The 19,568-nt window shown below is 41.7% G+C and overlaps 1 protein-coding gene across 3 annotated transcripts in view; it reads right to left on the bottom strand.

Moving 5' to 3' along the window:
• The window catches only part of CACNA2D3 (calcium voltage-gated channel auxiliary subunit alpha2delta 3), a 597,478-nt gene that overhangs the window by 232,774 nt on the left and 345,136 nt on the right, over positions 1–19,568 (bottom strand). For all 3 annotated transcript variants that reach the window (XM_075574868.1, XM_075574867.1, XM_075574869.1), the window contains exon 13: positions 5,329–5,462. In XM_075574868.1, coding sequence (XP_075430983.1) covers positions 5,329–5,462 — 134 coding nt within the window. The remainder of the gene's footprint in view (positions 1–5,328; positions 5,463–19,568) is intronic.

Below are 19,568 nucleotides of genomic sequence, written 5' to 3' on the forward strand. Positions count from 1 at the left end.
GACTGCCGTGGTATTACTCTTGGGGATCCCAATAGTTCCATTGATATCTCGTTATTTAAATAGAGGGAATGAGGCCTCGTTCAAGACTCTGGGAACCATCCTCCCTGTTATCCAATCAACAACCACAATTATTTCAATGACATGAGAAAAGGTGATCAATTTGTAATATGAATGCATAGCCCCCCAAAAAATCACATTTTCACTTAAATACCACTTTAGTTGCATTTGCTAAATGACCACATATTTAATTGAAAACAATAAATTATAGCTACCCTATTAGTGTCAGCAAAGATTAAATGAGAAGGTACCATGGCAGATGTTAAAGGGTATTTGATATCCACGGTATCTCTGGGACCAGAAAGATTGATGATGTCAACTACAGTACAGTATTTAAAATAGAAAACCTTGCACTACGATGTGATCCATTGTTTGCATTAAATTCTGATGACACATCTTCATTTTTACATTAGAAAATTCTATTGTGGATTATTTATGTTGCTTCCCAGCTATATTTTTTAATTTTCATTAACTTTGCATAGAAGTGGCAGTATGTATGAAATATGTGTGGTATAGAACCCCATAGTTAGGATGATGCTTTGAAGAGAGCTTTACCTAGCTATGTAGTGCTAAAAATGAACATTCAAATGACTAATGTAATCATTTGGATATATATGACTTACCATCTAAGGGGCCTATTCCATAAGCCTCGATAGGTCACTTATCGGCCAAAATGCCTACGGCTATTCAGTAAGCCTCGATAAGTGGGCGATAAAGGCATAAATTGCCCAAATTTTCATCTGTCAAAAAAAGATCGCCGGGTGAGCGGCGATAAGACACTTATCGACAGGTTTTGAAACTCGTGCAATTCTAGTAGCCTCAATTCGCTTATCGAGGCTAATCGCGGCTCTAGAATGGCAAGTTTCTCCAAAAATCCTCACGCCATGAAAAGTTGACGTAAGGCTAGTGAGAAGCTGCAGAGATGCGGCGAGAGAGGACTTAGAAAATAAAATTAATTTTTGCTGCACCAGATTGATGCTGGGAGTCTCCGGAGCTGATACCCATTAATGTCAGCACCGGAGGCCCCCGACATGAATCCCATGCAATAAAAATGCATTTGCAATCAACTTTATTACCTTAGCGGTTATCTGCTAAGGCAATGAAGGGGTTAACTACCACTGCCATGGTTCTTGTGGGTAGTGGGGGTGGGTGAAGGTGGTATTTGGCCCTTGGTGGGTGTTTAGGCCTTGAGGGGGGATAGCGGGTGGTTAACCCCTTAATTACCTTAGCGGTTAATCCTGCTACCCACCGGTGGGTATGAACACCCACCAAACACCCACTAAAAACAAGTCATCCAAAATAAAAAAATGTAATCCAAACAATAAACAGAAATTGAAAAAATAACAATCAATAGAAAAGAAGCATTTGCCAAAAAATGCATTGGTAGTCACTGTATTTATCTGTACCCTAAAAGGGCACAGATTAATACAGTATCAGTCAATGGGCAAGCAAAAACATAAAAATAAGTACAATGAAAAAAACTGAAAAAAGACAATTACATACATTAAATATTTATCTTGCCTTTAGAAGTCTTCACCGTCCGACTCCAGATGTTTCTGGAAGCTCTCGACCCGCAGCGTCATCACCGGACATCAAGGTGGATGGAGTTGGATTGCCGGTGCTGACGTTGTGCGTTGAGAGCTTCCAGATACGCCGGAGTCGGAGGGTGAAGATTTCAAAGGGAAGATAAATATTGAATGTATGTACATTTCTTTTTTCAGACATTTCATTGTATTTATTTATTTTTATGTTTCTGATTGCCCATTGACTGAATGTATTAATCTGTGCCACTTTAGAAAATGCTTGTTTTCTATTGATTGTTATTTTATCGATTTCTGTTTATTGTTTGGATTAAATTGTTTTGATTTTGGATGGCTTGTTTTTAGTACATTTTAGGATTGGTTAGCGTTTTAAATTAATTATTTGTTTTGTTGGCTAGTGGTTTTATTTATTTAATTGGTTTGTTGGCTACTGATTTAAATGAATTAATTGATTTGGCTACTGGTTTTATTTATTTAATTGATTGGTTGTATAGATGTTAATTAATTTGTATTCTTATGTTTTGAATAACATAATTGTAATTCTTGTGCTGTTTTAGTGATCGATTAATGTAATTGATGTGTAGTTGAGGCTTTTTAGTTCTTTATTGTTGGGGTGTTTAGGTGCGTGTGTACTGTATTTCTTTGATTATTGTGTATTTTTGGCATTCATTATTTTTTTATTAGGTTGACCATTGAGTGATATAGTGGCTTATCATGCCCATATTATGGGTATACCACTGTGCCAATCAATGGGTACAGGGTGGGTATAGTGGAGCTGGGGTGGGTGGTTAGGCCTCCTGGGTGGGTAGCGGGGGATGTTGGTTAACCCCTTAATTACTATAGTGATTATTAACTGCTACGGTGATTAAGGGGTTAGGGGCCATTAGATTGTATTTTTTCTTGCATTCTTGCTGGCATCAGAGGACATGGACCTACAGTATGCTGACGAGGACACCCTTCTTGATGGCAGGGGCAAGTTGAACGTTTTATTTACTTTATAATTAGCTGGCTGGCTAATGTTTGAATTTATAATGGGCAAATGCACTATTATGCATATCTTGATAATACTAATTTTGCCCATTACTGTACTGTATGTGTTGGTTGGGGGGAAAGTGGGTTGTTGAGGGTAGAGGAGGTGGGTAGTAGGGTTGTTATGTGTATTTTTATTTATTGTGGGTAGAGGGATTGGGTTAAAGGGGTAGTAGCCCCAAAGGATGGATGTTTAGGCCTACCAGGTGGTAGTGGGAGAGCTCAACCCCTTCATTACCGTAGCGGTATTAACCGCTAAGGTAAAGAAGCGGTTAACTCAACCCACAACGCAAGGCCTAAACACCCACCAAGGGCCAAATGCCACCTTCACACACCCCTGCTACCCACAATAAACCTTGCACTGGTGATTAACCCCTTCATTGCCCAATGAAGCTGCTTTAATATTAATTTTCATACTAGATGAGCAGGGAGTCTTCAGAGCAGAACCGCATTGATTTCAGTTCCAGGGACCCCCTGCTTCCCGAGATACAGGCCCCGTTATGGGGTGCCGGCATCGCCTATGCATTTTATTCCCACGGTCACGTGACACGGGACATTTAAATGCATAGGAGATACCGGCACCCCATAACGGGGCCTGTATCTCGGGAACCAGGGGGTCCCCAGACCTCAAACCCATGCAGTTCTTCTCTGGAGACCCCCTGCTCATCTACACTAGTATTAAAATTAATATTAAAACACATCGATCTCTGGCGAGATTTGCGCAGGAGAGGCGGCTCTCTCTGTGCAGCTCTCTCTGCAGCTAAAACAAATTGCCGGATTTGGCCTTTTGAGAGAGGAGATCATCACGTCGTCGGCTACTCGCCTGTTTTGGGAATTTTGCTTTCACAGGTAATCGAGGCTTTCTGAACACCGTGATAGCAACGCTCAAAAAATAGGCAGCAAAAACGCCCCGACGATTTTTTTTATGAAGGCTTATAGAAAGGCCCCTAAGTATCAATCTAACTTGATCCAATTCTGCTCCACTTGCATGTGGAGTTACAGGGAGCAACAGGTAGGAAATAATTAATTGTTGCACATATGATTATTTGTATTTATTTCTACGGCCTTTGTTATCATCCCTCCCTCTTTGGTGAGCCAAGAAAAAAAATTAATTCTTTTTTTACTGAAAGTAACCTATTTTACTAAGAAACATTTAAAATGTAATGAAACTTAATACAAACAATTCTTAAGTCTGACACTGAGGAAAAGGCTCAAATAGATTTTAGCGGGTCACAAAGAAGCGCACAGAAGCGCAGTTCGGAAAGCGGCGCAAACAGCCGCTTTGGTGGATAGAGAAACTGACCCAAAATATTCAACTTGATACACAGTCCAATTAATGTAATAAGCGTGTCCAGTTTCTGTGATCTGCATCAGTCTATGGTACTTTAGTGTCATATTTAAGAAATATGGAGATTGCAATATGAAGCAAAAATCGGAAGGAGAGCGGTATGTAGTTGCCGCTTTGTCACTATTCCGTTCAAACTTTTCAAGAAAGTTGTAACACTTTAAAAAATTACCCTTCCGTACCAAAAAATTGGAAAATGTCACTGGAACTTGGAAAATGTTACCAGCGACTCTATATTCAAAACACATCCACACCCCGAAATAGGGTTTTCTCTCTCAAAAAAAATATATATTTCAGTCTATGGAACGGAGTTTGTCTTTTACTGGCCGAACTGGCTGCGAACCTACTGTTTAAAACTGTGCAAATTTTGGGAAACAATGACAAATTTTGCACAGTTCCCAAACAGGTTGCTAAACGTTTGCACATCTCTAGAATTAAGATAGGATGTTTTTGGTACCCATACAGAATAATAATAGCATGTGTGTTTTGGAAATGTTTGCACTGCGTTCGATAATTTTTGTCCTGTAAATCACAATTTTTGTCCCATAAGTCACAATTTAGTAAAGTTATCATAATTGAGCTGGCATTTATGTTACCTGCCTAAGAAACTTGTCAAATGTAGAAAACCTTGAACACCATTTCTTACATTTCACATAGATGCAAAGAAGAAATTGTTGCAGTACATTAGTTAATCTTTAAATGGTCTTTGTATCCTTGATACTGTATATGAATAATGATCATTATGGGCCGTAAGTGAAGATGCAGTCTCTGGTTTGACCAAATTAAACTAATGACAGTGATATATTTAATACTGTAGGTTACAATGTGGGTCCATGTTTGGCACCATTTTAAAATAAATAAAATAATTGTTTAAAGCGTATACTGTAAATTCGTATTTTGTCCTACATGAGAGATTATGAGCAGCGTCCCAACTGCAGAAACAAAGAAAATTTGCAGAATTTCAAAACATTATTTAAAAAAAACACGTTTTCCCCCCCTTTTTTTTTCTTAAAGGGGACATTCACTTAGTTTAAACCAATTGAACACACCATCGTCATTAGTTCAGTTTGGTCCCCTACCTGGGACTGCATCTTTAAATAGCTTCCATTTAAAAGAATACATCAACTTAAATGGACTTTAATACTATGATGTCCTAAAAATGTGTATTTTGTCTCAAGCTTAAGAATGAACTAAACAATTATATTAATCAGAATGAAATGGGTTACTACCATATGCAATTGCTAGCAGGGATCAATTTCCATTCAAATATTACTTCTGTTATAGCTATTATTAATAATAATAATTATAATTATATGAAAGGACACAAAGTCCAGCTGTTGAATATCTTGTACTTACTGTGCTATCAACATATGCTTCTGTCCACACAATATCATGCTCCTGATCAATCACTTTTGGCCGGCTTAAGACATGAAGATATTCCATGACATTTTCTTGTACATCGGCCAAAGTAGATATCTGAGTAAAATAACCTGTTTGCAAAAAATAAATAAAAATAAGTAAAGATTAAAAACAAATACTGTACTACTAGACTCTGCAACAGCTAATGTAATTAATATTAATTATGTGCTTTCAATCGGCAATAATGACCAGTTTGGTTTCCGTTTCGTCTCCTAGAAATGGCAGCCATCTGGGTATCTCTATCAGAGATGTCGGAACGAACATACAGTATAAAAACAGCACAATTTGCCCAAAAAATACGTTAAAACACAAAGTTCCCAAAAATATTTACTGCGGTCACATGACTAATGTGCTTTTTGCATCCAAATAACCTAACAAATGTATAACAATACAAAAATGTTTCAATTTTTAACATTAACACCCCTCTCCCTCCCCCCCCCATCAAAATTGGGCAATATTTGAAAAAAAAGGGGGGGGAGATGTTAAAAAGGTTGGAGTATATTTAAAACTAGGAAGACAGAATACAGTAGATAGGAACGGGGAAATAGCTAGGGGTCATGGAGGTAGAATGGGGGCAAGTGGGAGTTTGGCAAACAGGGAGACACCCATATTGAATACATATAATACTAGAAAACTTCTAAAGACTAAATCCAATTGGTTTAGAAAGGCAGGAGCAGATAATATAACACTAGCACAGACTGGAATATAAATGCATGCTTGCTAATGCATGAAGTCTGACAGATGAAATGGGGGAGCTTGAATTAATAGCTACAAGGGAGCAGTACGATATCATAGGCATTACTGAAACATACTGGGATACAACTCATGACTGGGCAATTAATTCAGGGGGTTATTCCCTTTTTCAGAGGGCTTGAGAAAATAGAAGAGGTGGTGGAGTATGTTTTTATGTGAAACCGGATTTAAAACCTTTTATAAGGGAAGATGTTTATGAAGGGAATGATGAAAATGTAGAGACCTTGTTGATAGAAATTAGCAGTGAAGGTAAAAGTACAAGGAAAATGTTTGTATAGATATGCTATAAACCACCAAATATCGGTGAGATTGAGGAAGCCAAAATACTTTTGCAAATGGAGAAGGCATCAAAACCGAGCTTAATTTTGACCTCCCGGCCACTTAATATTTTAACTACTCATATCTCCTGAATGAAGCATCAAATTAAAAATGTTTTTAAAAAAAAACATACCCTGAAAGGGCAAGACAATATCATTTAAATCTAAAAAAGATAAAAACGCAGAAAAACAGAAAAACTAAAGACTATTCAATATTCAGGTTTTCTTGGTGAAAACTGCTCCTAAACCTCAAAAATAGAGAAATAGGAAGTAGAGCACTGCAAAAATGGAAAAGGGCTGGAGGCAAAAAATAAACTATTTATTGGGCATTTGTGCCAAAAAGACAAACACACATATTAAAAACTCTGACGCGTTTCCCTCCATGGAGGCGCTTTATCAATGCTCCTAAACCTCAATGTCACTGAAATAAATGGTTACTTTCATTTAAGGATATCTCACTTTCAAGAATCTGACTGACAGAGATGCCCAAGTATATTGACAAATATGAAAAATGTTATATCAAGTTTATTTTTCTCTTTTCTAACCTCCTCAACTGCTGTGTAGCTTTTCAACACAGTGCAAAGCAACCACATCGCCCTTCCTTCCAGCAAGCTGGACATTGAGAAATTGACTTCTTCAAAGAAAGAAGCTGTTGTTATGTTTTAAAAGACATACGACCGGATTCAATTCATTCTGAATCGTTTCAGTTTGGAGTTGTACTGTATGTGCTGTGAAGGAAAATAATGGTTTCCATTGGAAAAGTGTCACAATAAACTATGTTCCACCAATCTTAAACTCCTTAGGAGAAATTGTAATACTTTTAGTATCTAGTTTCCAGGCTACAAAACTGCATTCAGCAAAATAGCTCTGACAGACAAATGAAACACTGCTACAAATTAGCATTACCAAATAGTATTTTTCCCTAAAGACTGCAAAAAGTATATCACACGTCTTTTGTGTTGATTTCCCAAATGCATCATGCCTTATTTTCACATGTTTATGTAACTCACAATCTGAACACGAGTGGATTTATCAACAGTTTAGTCAAGTTATGCACATGAGTAAACAGACTGGATGCTTTGTCGCTTAACTCCAGTCCTCAAGCATCCCCTCGCCTCCAACAGGTCAGGTTTTCAGGATATCCCACCTTCAGCATAGGTGGCTCAATCAGAGGCCTCGATTGAGCCACGTGTGCTGAAGCAGGGACTGATTGAGCCACCTGTGCTGAAGCTGGGATATCCTGAAAACCTGACCTGTCGGGGGGGTGGGGCTTGAGGACTGGAGTTGAGCACCTGTGACTTATCTCATCCAAATACCTAATTATTTGCGATGTAGAATATCCTGCAGCTAAACTGCAGACAATTTTAATAAGCGCACAAATTGACTAAATCTTCAATAAGTAAAAAACAAAAACAAAAAACAAGTGTGTTGCTTTGCGTAAATAAATACCTTATAAAAATAGAGTAGCAATTCAAGTTACATTTAACCCAAGAAATCCACATTTCAGTTTGACTGTAGTAAAGACGTAAGGTTATAATTGCATGTTTTACAAATGACTGACTGTGGTCTCGAAATAGTGAAAACTCTTTTCGGTAAATTATTTCACAATAATTAGCTCTATGAAAATGTATCCCTAGCAAAAGTAAGTAATGAGGGTCATTCGCTTTGGTGCTGATTCTGGACAATCTTGGACCCCAGTTGAATTGATTGACCTCTTCAATCCATATCACCATGGACAAATATTTACTAATTATACACGCCGCCCACTGGAGAACAAGCCTGAATATTGGTCACCTCGCTTTACGCAAGTCTTCATTAACTATATCACCAGTAATTGCTAATGGTGCAAAAAATATCATGCAAACAACTTTAAACTAAAATTATTTACAATATCAGGCTAAAGCATAAGCGAAAGTGAAATAATGGCCGTGAATGGTTTAATGGCTCATCATTGATAAAGCATTTAAAAATTGTTTTAAATATTGGAACTGCAATTTACATTAAAGCCAGATTCAATAGAACACTTTTGTTATATATATTCAGTCACAGATAACAGTCTTATATACACTGTTTTTACGTTTATCCTTGCTTGCTTCATTCAATGTAACATCGTCGGAAGAAGAGATCAGAGATCTCGAAAGCTCGCACAAATAAAAGCATTTTGTTAGCCACAGAACGGTATCGTCTATTCGTTTTTGGTTATTAAGCTCGGCTAACATGGTACCAATACCTCTACATCTATCTAAAGGCAGGGTGCAGACCTGTCTAAGACATGTGTGAATGTGCACACAAGTGATATTCTTTATTGGCTATATGCTAACGGTGGAGGTTTTCGTTGGCTTTTTCACCCACCATAAATTAAAATGTATATGTTAAACCTACCCAGCCTAGAAATATTGCAAAGCTAGTATAAACCAACCTCACACTGATGATACCCATCAAGGTTGAAACATCCCAGATCAGCAGGTTCCTATCATTTTACTGGATAAAGATCCAATGTTGGTCTTTCTCCCTCCTAATAGAGGTAAATGAGAATTGCATCTGCTTAAATGGGCTCCATGTGTATGGATATTCCAGGCAAAAGGTGACACATTGTGTGCTCATTTGCATGTCATTTCCCAGAATCCCTTGCTGCAGTGGGATAACTGTATGCTAGGTGATAATGGTTGAAAGGCAGGGTTGCAGACCTGTCTAAGACATGTGACTGTGCTCCCAAGTGATATTCTATTCTGAGTATATAGTGACTCTGATCGGGCTTATCTGCCATTCTTTCAGTCCTTTTCAATCAATTCCAGTATTTAGATTAAATACAAGAATATGGTAAATGACTTGCGCTGCTGTTAGCTCAGTAACGAATAAACATCCCTATCTCACATAATAACAGAAAGAAAGGGCATGACTGAGATAATCAGTTATACGTGATATGAATCAATGAAATAAAGAACGCAGCAGAGAAATAAAGTCCATTTCCTAAACAAACAGAACATTATACAGTATCATCTACTATCAAATGTATTTTTGATTAATAGCAGGAAGTGATAAGACAGTAACTGTATACACTTCACTTAGTTTAACTTTTTTTCTTAGAGATGCATTTAAAATTCTCATTCTAAATTTCATTTTTCAAAGTTGTAATATTCTGCGGACTTCAAACTTCAATTTAAATGTCCTTTTTGTCATTAAGATGAAATATTTTTTAAAGTCCATGAAGCCTCTTTTGTGCAAGCTTTATTCCTAGTCTGCTGGGATAGCAAGTTATAGACTTAACTTTACAGCTAGGCATTCTTAATATCCTACCCTTCTGCGCAAGAGGGACTTAAAACATATTGCAGGTCTCTCCTGCAGACACACGGCTAACCACGTGTAAGCCGAGAGGCATATATAGAAGTATTTATGATGAACCGTTTCTCTAAAGCAGTATAGTTAAAGGGCCCGATTAGGGTTTGGATGAAATGGTAAGAATAGGGATGGCCTTCAAGTGTTGGCTCTGCTTCTGGAATTAGCACCCAATATGTAGGTAGGAGCTACAGGGTCATTATCAGCTGGTCTTAATACATTCAACTTAGGTCTTAGTTTATAGGGTTGCCAGGTGGCTTGTCCAAAAGTACTGGACAAAATGGTGAAAGGTGCGACACGCGAATCGTTGGTGAGGAAGAATGTTATTTATAAATGACCTGACTGTTATGTAATTTTTTCTAAATTTCACTCCAAGTATTCACCAATTTGCACCAATTTATATTGTTTCGTAAAAAATCTTGCGAGTGAGTGGGAGTGGGAGGGAGTGGGAGGGAGCGCCCTGCCAAGGATTTATTTAGGAAATAGAAAATGAAATAATGCAAATTGATGCAAATTGGTGCACGCTTGGAGTGAAATTTAGAAAAAATGACGTAATGGTCAGATCATTTATAAATAACTGACCTGCAGTCACACTGTACATGGTGAGCAATACTGATCTTAATGCTCCTCCCACAAATTCCAAGATTGGTGCACCCCTCCTCATCCTCTCTATCTCCCCTTATTTTCTCACCCTCCCACCCCCCTCGTCCTCTCATACCCCTCCCCTCATCCACTCTCATCCCCCCTCCCATCATCCTCTCTCAACCCCCATCATCCTCTCTCAACCCCCTTCATCTTCTCTCACCCCCCCTCATCCTCTCTCATCCCCCTTCCCTTCATCCTCTCCCATCCCCCTCCTGTCATCCTCTCTCATCCCCCTCCCTTCATCCTCTCTCACCTCCCCCCTTCATCCTCATCCCTTCCTTTCATCCTCTCTCATCCCCCCTCCCTTCAACATCTCTCATCTCCCCTCCATTCATCCTCTCTCACCTCCCCTCCCTTCATCCTCTCTCACCTCCCCTCCCTTCATCCTCTCTCACCCCCCTCCCTTCAGCCTTTCTCACCCCCCTCCATCCTCTCTTACCCCCCTCCCATCATCCTCTCTCACCCCCTCCCTTCATAATCTCTCATCCCCCCTCCCTTCATCCTCTCACCCCCCTCCCCTTCATCCTCTCTCACCCTCCTCCCTTCATCCTCTCTCACCCCCACTACAAATACACACACACACACCAGGACAAAACAGAACAAATACACACGAGACAGGACACACAGGAGATACAGGACACACAGACACACAGGACACACAGACACACACACACAGACACACACACACAGGACACACAGACACACACAGACACACACACACAGGACACACAGACACACAGACACACACACACACACACAGACACACACACACACAGGACACACAGACACACACACACACACACACACACAGACACACACACACAGGACACACAGACACACACACACACACACACACACACAGACACACACACACAGGACACACAGACTCACCTCTCTCTGCTATGTGCTTTTCCTCTGCTCTTTGGCCCCACCCCCCAGGCTCCTGCCACCTCCATCCTGATTGGCTGCATTACACAGCAGCAGCCAATCAGGATGAAGGAAGCTGCCCAGCCCCATAGCAGCAGCCCCATTCTATCCCTTATCAGGGGTAATCCCGCTATTGGTTACCATGTCCGGAGACATAATACCGGCATACACATACATGTACAGAGAGATAATACCGGCATACACATACATGTACAGAGAGATAATACCGGCATACACATACATGTACAGAGAGATAATACCGGTATACACATACATGTACAGAGAGATAATACCAGTATACACATAAATGTACAGAGAGATAATACCGGCATACACATACATGTACAGAGAGATAATACCGGAATACACATACATGTACAGAGAGATAATACCGGCATACACATACATGTACAGAGAGATAATGCCGGCATACACATACATGTACAGAGAGATAATACCGGCATACACATACATGTACAGAGAGATAATACCGGTATACACATACATGTACAGAGAGATAATACCGGTATACACATACATGTACAGAGAGATAATACCAATATACACATACATGTACAGAGAGATAATACCGGCATACACATACATGTACAGAGAGATAATACCGGCATACACATACATGTACAGAGAGATAATACCGGCATACACATACATGTACAGAGAGATAATACCGGTATACACATACATGTACAGAGAGATAATTCCGGTATACACATACATGTACAGAGAGATAATACCGGTATACACATACATGTACAGAGAGATAATACCGGTATACACATACATGTACAGAGAGATAATACCGGCATACACATACATGTACAGAGAGATAATACCGGTATACACATACATGTACAGAGAGATAATACCGGTATACACATACATGTACAGAGAGATAATACCGGCATACACATACATGTACAGAGAGATAATACCGGCATACACATACATATACAGAGAGATAATACCAGTATGCACATACATGTATAGAGAGATAATACCGGTATGCACATACATGTACAGAGAGATAATACCGGTTGTGACAGAAACCAGGGGATGGTAATAAATTCCGTATATAGGGCTCCCAGGATACTAGACAGTTTCTATCCTGTTTGGCCTGGGAGTGCAGCCTTATAATACATACACTCCATCCCACAGTTTGGCAAGCGCTGGAACTGAGGGATGAGAGATCCAGACCAGAGTTTGTCTGCTGCCTGATTTCTGTCACCTGTCATGCTAATTAGGAATCAGGTATGAAAGACTGATTTCCTGTTTGCTCTGGTCTCCCCACAAGAGCCAGGAGGCTGGAAGGCTGCTGAACTACAGAGGGGAGAAGCCTCTTCCCCAAACAGGTTCAATCTTTCTGTTCATTTGTGTAAGACTGCAAAAGTACCGTGTTTTGATGTTGGAAGTGGAAAAGCCACCTCCAACCCTGAGTCAGGGATATCTAAGTTAAGTTATCGCTCAGGTGAGCAGCTTTTGTTTTGATCTGTTTTCTGTTGTATGCACTGTGGCAGTCTCAGTGCCTGGGACTGAATAAACCAGGCATAGCCTGTTTAAAGGAACAGTACGTGACGCCTCATCATTTAACCTACCCTAAAAGACCGTGTTCTAAACAGTCCCGGACAAACGACGGAGCCCCGGAGTAAGCCGTTTGTCACATATGGTGGAGAATGCGGGCAGAACACTAGGGGGTCTGCGGGTTGAAGAACTTTGAAAAAAAAAAAAAAAAAAAGGTTTTTTCATCCTCTGCAAACAAGATGGAAGACGTGGTGGGTGCGCTGGTACGCAATGTCGCTGCCCAGAAAGACGCGAATGAAACCCAGCAACAGCTGTTAATAGCCCAGCAAGAAACTAATGCAAACCAGCAGCAGACGAATGCAGCCCATCAACAGCTGCTAATAGCCCAGCAAGAGATTAATGCCAACCAGCAACAGGCGAATGCCAACCAGCAACAGGCGAATGCAAACCAGCAACAGACGAATGAAGCCCTGCAAAACGCGAATGCAAACCAGCAAGAGACAAACCGCTTGCTGAGAGAGGAGCAACAGCGGTTCGCTCAGGGCTTACAGCAGGAACTCGAGATCCTGAGGGGGACTATCAGTAACCTTCCACTGGCAGCGGCAGCCCCAGTACCGAAAATGACCAGGGCAAGCCACTACCTTCAGAAGATGGGACCCTCGGATGATGTGGAAGCCTATCTTCTCACGTTTGAACGCACGGCACAGAGAGAGGGATGGCCAGAAGCTGAGTGGGCTGGTCTAATCGCACCCTTCCTAAGCGGCGAACCCCAGAAGGCTTACTTTGATCTAGAGCCAGCCGAAGCTAACGTCTATGCAAAATTGAAGTTCGAGATCCTCGCCCGCCTCGGCGTAACCACGGCTGTTCGCGCCCAAAGGTTTCACGCATGGTCCTTCACGATGGATAAAGCCACCCGAAGCCAGATGTATGACCTCATCCACCTCGCCCGGAAGTGGCTACAACCCGAGATCAACTCAGCCAGCCACATCGTGGAACGGTTGGTCATGGACCAGTTCTTGAGGAAACTTCCCTCTGCCTTACGCCGTTGGGTCAGTCGGAGTGACCCCCACAATGCGGATGAGCTTGTGGCCCTCGTAGAAAGGTACAATGCAGCAGAAGAGCACCCGCAACCCACAGTCGTGGAGCAACCCCACTACCCGAGGTTCCAGGACTCTTCCAGAGACGGTAAAAGGGTACCGGGGTTAAGGGGCGCTGAAGAGCGGCGACCACCTTCACGCAGCACCAGCAACAGTGGTTCGCACACTAAGGGCAATAGCCAACATGGGGAGCCGGGAAAAGGCTCTAAGTGGGACACAGACTATGTACCTAAATGTGTAAATTGTCATGAGAGGGGCCACACAGCAAAAATCTGCCCACTAAATGATGAGCCCATGCAATGCAACAGCGTGGAACCTTATTCGCTGTTGTCCCAATGTATGGGCCCTAGCCCAGAGGACCCCTTGAATAACCATCTGTGGGCATTTGTAAAGGTTAATGGTAAGAGGGTTCGGGCACTTCTTGACTCTGGGAGCATGGTCACACTAGTGTCCGAATACCTCTTGCCCATTAAGAAGAAACAGGGAAACAGTTCACAAAGAGTGGCAATTTGTTGTATACATGGGGATAATCATGAATATTCCACTGTTGATGTTTTTTTTGAAACAGAGTTTGGTTCTTTAGATTTCAAGGTGGGTATTGTACCCAAACTGGCACATGATGTGTTAATAGGGACCGACTTTCCCCATTTTCTAAAAATGTGGTCCCCCGCTCAGAATAGCGCCCAGAGTTCAATAGCGGACCATAATGAAGTATTAGAAGAAACAAATCCTTTCCCTTTTTCAGAAATGGAGGTTGACGAGGGCCCAAATAAGAAGGGGGAAAAGGAGGAGTGCTGTAAAATTCCCTTCCCCATCACTACTTTGGTAGGGAATACCCCAAATCAAGATGTTGAGCAGACACTTACCACCCCAGAACCGGATAAGACCCTCGCTGACATAGAGGTCAGTCCTGGGAGTTTTAAGAAGGCCCAGTGGGAGGACCCCACATTAGCGGTAGCAAGGGGAAATATACGGGACCAGAATAGTACTCCTGGCCAACCAGATAGGTCACTTGCTTACCCCTACTTCGAGGTAGAGAACGACCTAGTATATCGGGTTGATAAAAGGAAATCAGTTACAACTAAACAATTGTTGGTACCACGGACATTCCGTAACGTAGTATTACACCTCGCACATAGTCATCCATTGGGGGGACACCTAGGGGTGGAAAAGACAAAAGAAAAGGTTCTCCGAAGCTTCTATTGGCCTGGGGTTCTGGCAGAAATTACGAATTATTGTTCCTCATGCCCAGAATGTCAGATCACCGCCCCGTTCAAGGCGTACCGCAGCCCATTGGTACCCCTTCCCATAATAGAGGTACCATTTGACCGGATTGCTATGGATCTAGTAGGACCCCTAATAAAGTCTGCTAGAGGACATCAGCATATATTGGTAATATTAGATTATGCCACCCGATATCCGGAGGCAGTTCCCCTACGTAGCACCTCAGCTAAAAACATAGCAAAAGAGTTAGTAGTTCTGTTTTCCCGGGTCGGGATTCCTAAAGAGATTCTATCTGACCAGGGAACACCATTTATGTCCCAAGTAACGAAAGAGCTATGTAAACTCCTAAAAATCAAGCATCTCAGAACCTCAGTCTATCATCCACAAACAGATGGTTTAGTGGAAAGGTTCAATAAAACCTTAAAGAGCATGTTACGGCGGGCGGTTGATAAAGATGGGAAAAACTGGGATTGTTTGTTACCGTACCTGTTATTTGCCATTAGGGAAGTTCCCCAATCATCCACTGGCTTCTCCCCGTTTGAACTATTGTATGGCCGACACCCAAGGGGCTTACTGGATATAGCCAAAGAGACTTGGGAACACGAGGTTACCCCTTACAGAAGTGTAATAGAGCATGTTGCCCAGATGCAGGACCGCATTGCTGCAGTCCTACCCATAGTGAGGGAACACATGGAGAAAGCTCAAGAAGCACAGAGGAATACATATAATAAGGGTGCTAGGGTCAGAATTTTTTCTCCAGGTGATAGGGTACTAGTTCTGGTTCCCACCGTGGAGAGTAAATTCCTTGCTAAATGGCATGGGCCATATGAGGTCTTGGAAAGAGTGGGAGAAGTAAATTATAAGGTAAGACAGCCAGGTAGGAGGAAACCTGAGCAAATTTACCATATAAACCTACTCAAGCCCTGGAAAGATAGAGAAGTCTTGTTAACCCTAGTACCCCCAGGTCCGTCAGAGAATCAAGAAACTGACCCAGAGGTTAGCATAGCTGAAACCCTGTCTGTTCATCAGAAACGAGAGGTTCAGAATTTAGTGAAAAGAAACAAAGAAATCTTCTCTATACGGCCAGGTAGAACTAGCGTAATTGAACATGACCTAGTCTCTGAACCGGGGGTCCGAGTTAACCTTAAACCGTACCGAATCCCAGAGGCCAAAAGAAAGGCTATAAGTTTAGAGGTTAAAAAAATGCTAAAACTAGGTGTAATTGAGGAATCCCAAAGTGGGTGGAACAGCCCTATAGTCTTAGTCCCAAAGCCAGATGGTACAACAAGGTTTTGTAATGACTACCGGAAACTAAACGCGGTGTCAAAATTTGATACTTATCCTATGCCCAGGGTAGATGAACTTGTAGAGAGACTGGGCAAAGCCCGATATCTCACAACCCTAGACCTAACAAAAGGGTACTGGCAGGTTCCCCTCACAGAAAGGGCAAAAGAAAAGACAGCCTTCTCAACCCCAGACGGCCTCTTTCAGTATAAGGTGTTGCCTTTTGGCTTACATGGAGCTCCCGCCACATTCCAAAGAATGATGGATAAAATTTTAAAACCACATGCTCGGTATGCTGCCGCCTACCTGGATGATGTGGTAATCCATAGTGAAGATTGGCAATCCCACCTTCCAAAGGTCCAAGCTGTGCTTGACGCAGTCCGGTCTGCTGGACTAACTGCTAACCCCGCTAAATGCACTATTGGTCTGGAGGAGGCCAAGTATCTGGGATATTCTATTGGCAGAGGTTTACTCAAACCCCAAACACTCAAAGTGGAGGCGATACAAAATTGGCCAAGGCCAGTTACAAAAAAACAAGTAAGGACCTTTTTGGGGTTAATTGGGTACTATAGAAGGTTTATTCCCAATTTTGCAACTAAGGCAACCCCACTAACTGACCTCACAAAAGCAAGAGGACCGCTAATGGTAAAGTGGTCCCCCGAAACCGAACAAGCCTTTAGAAGCCTGAAAGAAGCTCTCTGTGCCCAACCAGTGTTGGTCACACCTGACTTCTCCAAAGAGTTCGTAGTCCAAACCGACGCATCTGAGGTAGGGCTGGGGGCGGTACTCTCCCAGGAGTCTCAAGGTGAGGAGCACCCCATCCTTTATTTAAGTAGGAAACTAAATCCCCAGGAGAAAAATTACTCCATAGTAGAGAAAGAGTGTCTCGCAATAAAGTGGGCTGTAGAGATGCTCAAATACTACCTGTTGGGGAGAAAATTCCGGTTGGTCACAGATCATGCACCCCTTACCTGGATGTGTCAAAACAGGGAAAAGAATGCTAGAGTGACCAGGTGGTTCCTAAGCCTACAACCCTTTAAATTTTCTGTGGAACACAGGTCAGGGCACAAACATGGCAATGCTGACGGGTTGTCAAGGATGCACTCCCTAATATCCATGGTCGCTCATCCCTCGAGGTCTGAGCTGGGGGGGAGGATATGTGACAGAAACCAGGGGATGGTAATAAATTCCGTATATAGGGCTCCCAGGATACTAGACAGTTTCTATCCTGTTTGGCCTGGGAGTGCAGCCTTATAATACATACACTCCATCCCACAGTTTGGCAAGCGCTGGAACTGAGGGATGAGAGATCCAGACCAGAGTTTGTCTGCTGCCTGATTTCTGTCACCTGTCATGCTAATTAGGAATCAGGTATGAAAGACTGATTTCCTGTTTGCTCTGGTCTCCCCACAAGAGCCAGGAGGCTGGAAGGCTGCTGAACTACAGAGGGGAGAAGCCTCTTCCCCAAACAGGTTCAATCTTTCTGTTCATTTGTGTAAGACTGCAAAAGTACCGTGTTTTGATGTTGGAAGTGGAAAAGCCACCTCCAACCCTGAGTCAGGGATATCTAAGTTAAGTTATCGCTCAGGTGAGCAGCTTTTGTTTTGATCTGTTTTCTGTTGTATGCACTGTGGCAGTCTCAGTGCCTGGGACTGAATAAACCAGGCATAGCCTGTTTAAAGGAACAGTACGTGACGCCTCATCATTTAACCTACCCTAAAAGACCGTGTTCTAAACAGTCCCGGACAAACGACGGAGCCCCGGAGTAAGCCGTTTGTCACACGGTATACACATACATGTACAGAGAGATAATTCCGGTATACACATACATGTACAGAGAGATAATACCGGTATGCACATACATGTACAGAGACATAATACCGGTATACACATACATGTATAGAGAGATAATACCGGCATACACATACATGTACAGAGAGATAATACCGGCATACACATACATGTACAGAGAGATAATACCGGCATACACATACATGTACAGAGAGGTAATACCGGCATACACATACATGTACAGAGAGATAATACCGGTATACACATACATGTACAGAGAGATAATACCGGCATACACATACATGTACAGAGAGATAATACCGGCATGCACATACATGTACAGAGAGATAATACCGGCATACACATACATGTACAGAGAGATAATACCGGTATGCACATACATGTACAGAGAGATAATACCGGTATACACATACATGTACAGAGAGATAATACCGGTATACACATACATGTACAGAGAGATAATACCGGTATGCACATACATGTACAGAGAGATAATACCGGTATACACATACATGTATAGAGAGATAATACCGGTATGCACATACATGTACAGAGAGATAATACCGGTATACACATACATGTACAGAGAGATAATTCCGGTATACACATACATGTACAGAGAGATAATACCGGTATACACATACATGTATAGAGAGATAATACCGGTATGCACATACATGTACAGAGACATAATACCGGTATACACATACATGTATAGAGAGATAATACCGGCATACACATACATGTACAGAGAGGTAATACCGGCATACACATACATGTACAGAGAGATAATACCGGCATACACATACATGTACAGAGAGGTAATACCGGCATACACATACATGTACAGAGAGATAATACCGGCATACACATACATGTACAGAGAGGTAATACCGGCATACACATACATGTACAGAGAGATAATACCGGCATACACATACACGTACAGAGAGATAATACCGGTATACACATACGTGTACAGCGAGATAATACCGGTATACACATACATGTACAGAGAGATAATACCGGTATACACATACATGTACAGAGAGATAATACCGGTATACACATACATGTACAGAGAGATAATACCGGTATACACATACATGTACAGAGACATAATACCGACATACACATACATGTACAGAGAGATAATACCGGTATACACATACATGTACAGAGAGATAATACCGGTATACACATACATGTACAGAGAGATAATACCGGTATACACATACATGTA

The sequence above is a fragment of the Ascaphus truei genome, chromosome 17 (assembly GCF_040206685.1).
Source record: "Ascaphus truei isolate aAscTru1 chromosome 17, aAscTru1.hap1, whole genome shotgun sequence".
Classification (NCBI taxonomy): Eukaryota; Metazoa; Chordata; class Amphibia; order Anura; family Ascaphidae; genus Ascaphus; species Ascaphus truei.